General features: G+C 36.8%; 1 protein-coding gene across 1 annotated transcript; it reads right to left on the reverse strand.

Moving 5' to 3' along the window:
- Positions 1–221: 221 nt before the first annotated feature.
- Positions 222–1,616, reverse strand: LOC149668655 (uncharacterized). Its single transcript, XM_089840868.1, has 2 exons — positions 977–1,616; positions 222–890 (listed from the first exon to the last, which is right to left on the reverse strand). The coding sequence occupies exons 1-2, from the start codon at positions 1,379–1,381 to the stop codon at positions 222–224; spliced, it is 1,074 nt and encodes a 357-aa protein (XP_089696994.1). The 5' UTR covers positions 1,382–1,616.
- Between the last annotated feature and the right edge of the window lie 1,439 nt (positions 1,617–3,055).

Below are 3,055 nucleotides of genomic sequence, written 5' to 3' on the forward strand. Positions count from 1 at the left end.
GAACATTTTAATTTCTCTAAAATATTGCTTTGTTCATTTCTCCAGCTGACCCTAATTTCTGGAATGATATATTATTTTTGAATGTTGTAGAAAGCTGATTTTTGAATTCCACATAATCCCATAAATTGAAAAATAGTGTCGATTCGTTGAAATGTGGCCCCTGAGAGCAAAATACTTGAAGCTAGCAGTAAATTCCCCACTGGCATTCTTCCCAGCACAGGCTATGAGCGCCAAATAAATTCGTGGCCACTTAGACAGGTCATCTTGACAGTTAATAGAGATCCAGAGTTGAAATTTTCAGTAATATCAATGGCACTATCACAGCCAGCCTTATCACACCTTAGTCTTGCTAAGAGCTGGTTCAGTTGGCTCTCAAAAACAGTATACTTTTTATCCTCAATAAATTGATCAGAAATATTTTTAGGGGGAGGTGAATAGTTTCTTGTTGACGCTGAACTGGGTATACTAGGCTCGTACATTGAGACACTGGGAGAATTTTCAGGGGTCTCGTCAAAAATCATGCTTACAGATTCGGGAGATGCCATATCCTTCAAATTTTCTAAATCGGATTTTGCGCAATTCAAAAGTATTGTTTTGTCGCTATGATATGTGTATTTCTTTGGTGTCGATTCTGTTTCGTAATCTAAACTGTGAGCGAAATATGCGTGATCTTTTGACACTGCAGTAATTGTATCTTGAAACAAAGCTAAGACTTCTGAAGTAATTTCCTCTTCAGTACATGCTTCAGTAGCGCAATCAATCTTGCAAAAATCCGTTTGAATAGAAATTATAGCTCGGAGGGCTTCAGTGCTTAACTCTGGATCCGTTTGCGTCCCAATTTCCGTTGTATTTACTTTTGTTATATTATAGATCTCAGTTACAGTTGGAACCTATAACAATGTAACAAATAAAATTTCATATTATAATCCTAGAAAAGGAAGCAATGTGACACTGTCTAAAAATATTCCAGTCTTACCTCTTCGTTACTTGGAATTTCAATTGCTTCTATTGGAAATATTTCCATCGTTTCTTCTGTACTTGGTAGGTTTATTGTTGGTACGGATAACGGTTTCAATCTTACTACTTCTTTCGACAAATTACGGCCATACGAAACGTTAATGTTTAAACATTCAGGAGCAAAATGTAACTGGCATACTCTAGTAGCTTCCCTAAATTTCCTGATTGCGTTACGTCTTTCTGGCAAAGGCTTAGTCTCTAATGACGTTACGAGCGCTTCGAATTCCTCTCTCACCGGTATTTTAGCAAATTTAACCCACATTCTTGCCATTTCTAAATTGGATTCAACATCCGGAATTCTAAAACAACTAAATCTTTGTTTTTTCGAATAAACCTCACACCCTTTAATAATACACTTCGACATTCTGGAAGCCTAAATGCGCGGGCTGCAGCTGGGAACTTTGATCTTGGAAGGGCAAGCAGACAACATGATTTCCCGTAGCTCATTGGCCTAGACATCAACGAATAGAAAGCTACCCCCAATTTTTGCCTCTAGCTTTTTAAAAATGGCGCCGTCTTAGTTAAGATGATTAAATGTTAATTACTAACTAATTGAGACTCTTTTTGACAGAATAATAATAGATCTTTGAGTTTTAAGTTTAAATGAACGGTTTAAAGCAAAGAATAAATTATTGTGGAATGTTCCTTTAAGTTTGTAGCGTTCCATTCTAAAACGCGGAAACCATTACCATTGATATCCCATTTCTGTTCTTAACGTTAAAATTATTGGATATGGGGAAAAAGCAAATGCTCGTAAAACAATCAAGGGTGTCTAGAGAATATAAGGCGGCCGTGGCGAAAAAGACGGTTGTTTTGCCATTTTTGGGAGGGGACCATTGCCAAACAGCACCCGAGATCCAGATTAACCACACTTCAATTTTGTATGTTAAAAGTTCGAAAGATTTTTCTTTGTAAATTTTGGTTGAAAAGATGTATTGATGAGTGAATCGAAGACGTTTAGGGGAGCTTACTTCTTGCTGTTATGTTACTTATGCTGTGTGCAAATGGAAGTACAGGCTGCAAATAATCTCACACTCTTTCACCCTACCGATATATGTAACTGCTAAAAGCTTCAAATCGATAAGAGAGATGCACTTCAAATTCCAACTTCAAAATTTGCTTATATAAACTAAGCCTGTTCTTTAGGAACACTTTTATTTCAAAAGTAGCAACAAGGGCACCCGGCGTCACCCATCAGTCCGGCGAAATATATTTTATAACTTTTTGAGCCACAATTTTAAATGATTTCATCAACCCCAAAAGTCATAAAAGCCAGACTATATTCTAGTCTGCCTTTATAATACTAAAGCTTTCTGAATTCGGGTGAAACGCGGACAGTTTGCCATAAAGAGGGTTTATATTTCTTTTTTGGCCGCGATTTTCCAGGAAGGTCGCAGACTGGAAAATATCTTCCTTATCCCTAGTACGTGCCTAATAATTGAGAGAGTTGACCATTATAGTAGAGGACCAGATATTTTTAGCTTTTACAAATGCACAAGGGATTATTGCACAAAATTTTCTAGCATTTCATATCAGGTTTTTGCGCATTGGTTGAATGCCTTCTAAACAAAACATTTGATGAAAAATATCGTCTCTTGGGTAGTATAATTATGAAGGCGGAGAGTGATACTTAGGCAAAGGTATCGACATTCCTAACAAGAAACCCAATGGCGGAATCAGCCCCAAAGATTTGAGTAGAACGAGAAGTTAATATCATTTCTTCACTGTGTAAACATCTTTAAATGCACATAGCCTAATTCTTGGTTGAAGGAAGCTAGAAGGCACATGTAAGGGGTGCTTAAATCCCATTCGCTGACAACTATATGTGCTCAACAATAATTAAACAGAGTAAATTCATCAATAGAGAAACCACTTGATGGGAACAGTTAAATCTCACTTTAAGGAACCTTAGACAATCATGAATTTAGAAACTGTTGTGATAAATAAACTCTTTGTACAGTCTAAATTAGTTTAATGTTAACCAGTCACAAGCACATTGTGCAATGAATAAACCTAGCTCTTTCCTACTCGGGCTCAC

This window comes from Phalangium opilio, unplaced genomic scaffold, assembly GCF_054372755.1.
Source record: "Phalangium opilio isolate 3A_F unplaced genomic scaffold, DU_Popi_V2 ptg000055l_1, whole genome shotgun sequence".
Taxonomy (NCBI): domain Eukaryota; kingdom Metazoa; phylum Arthropoda; class Arachnida; order Opiliones; family Phalangiidae; genus Phalangium; species Phalangium opilio.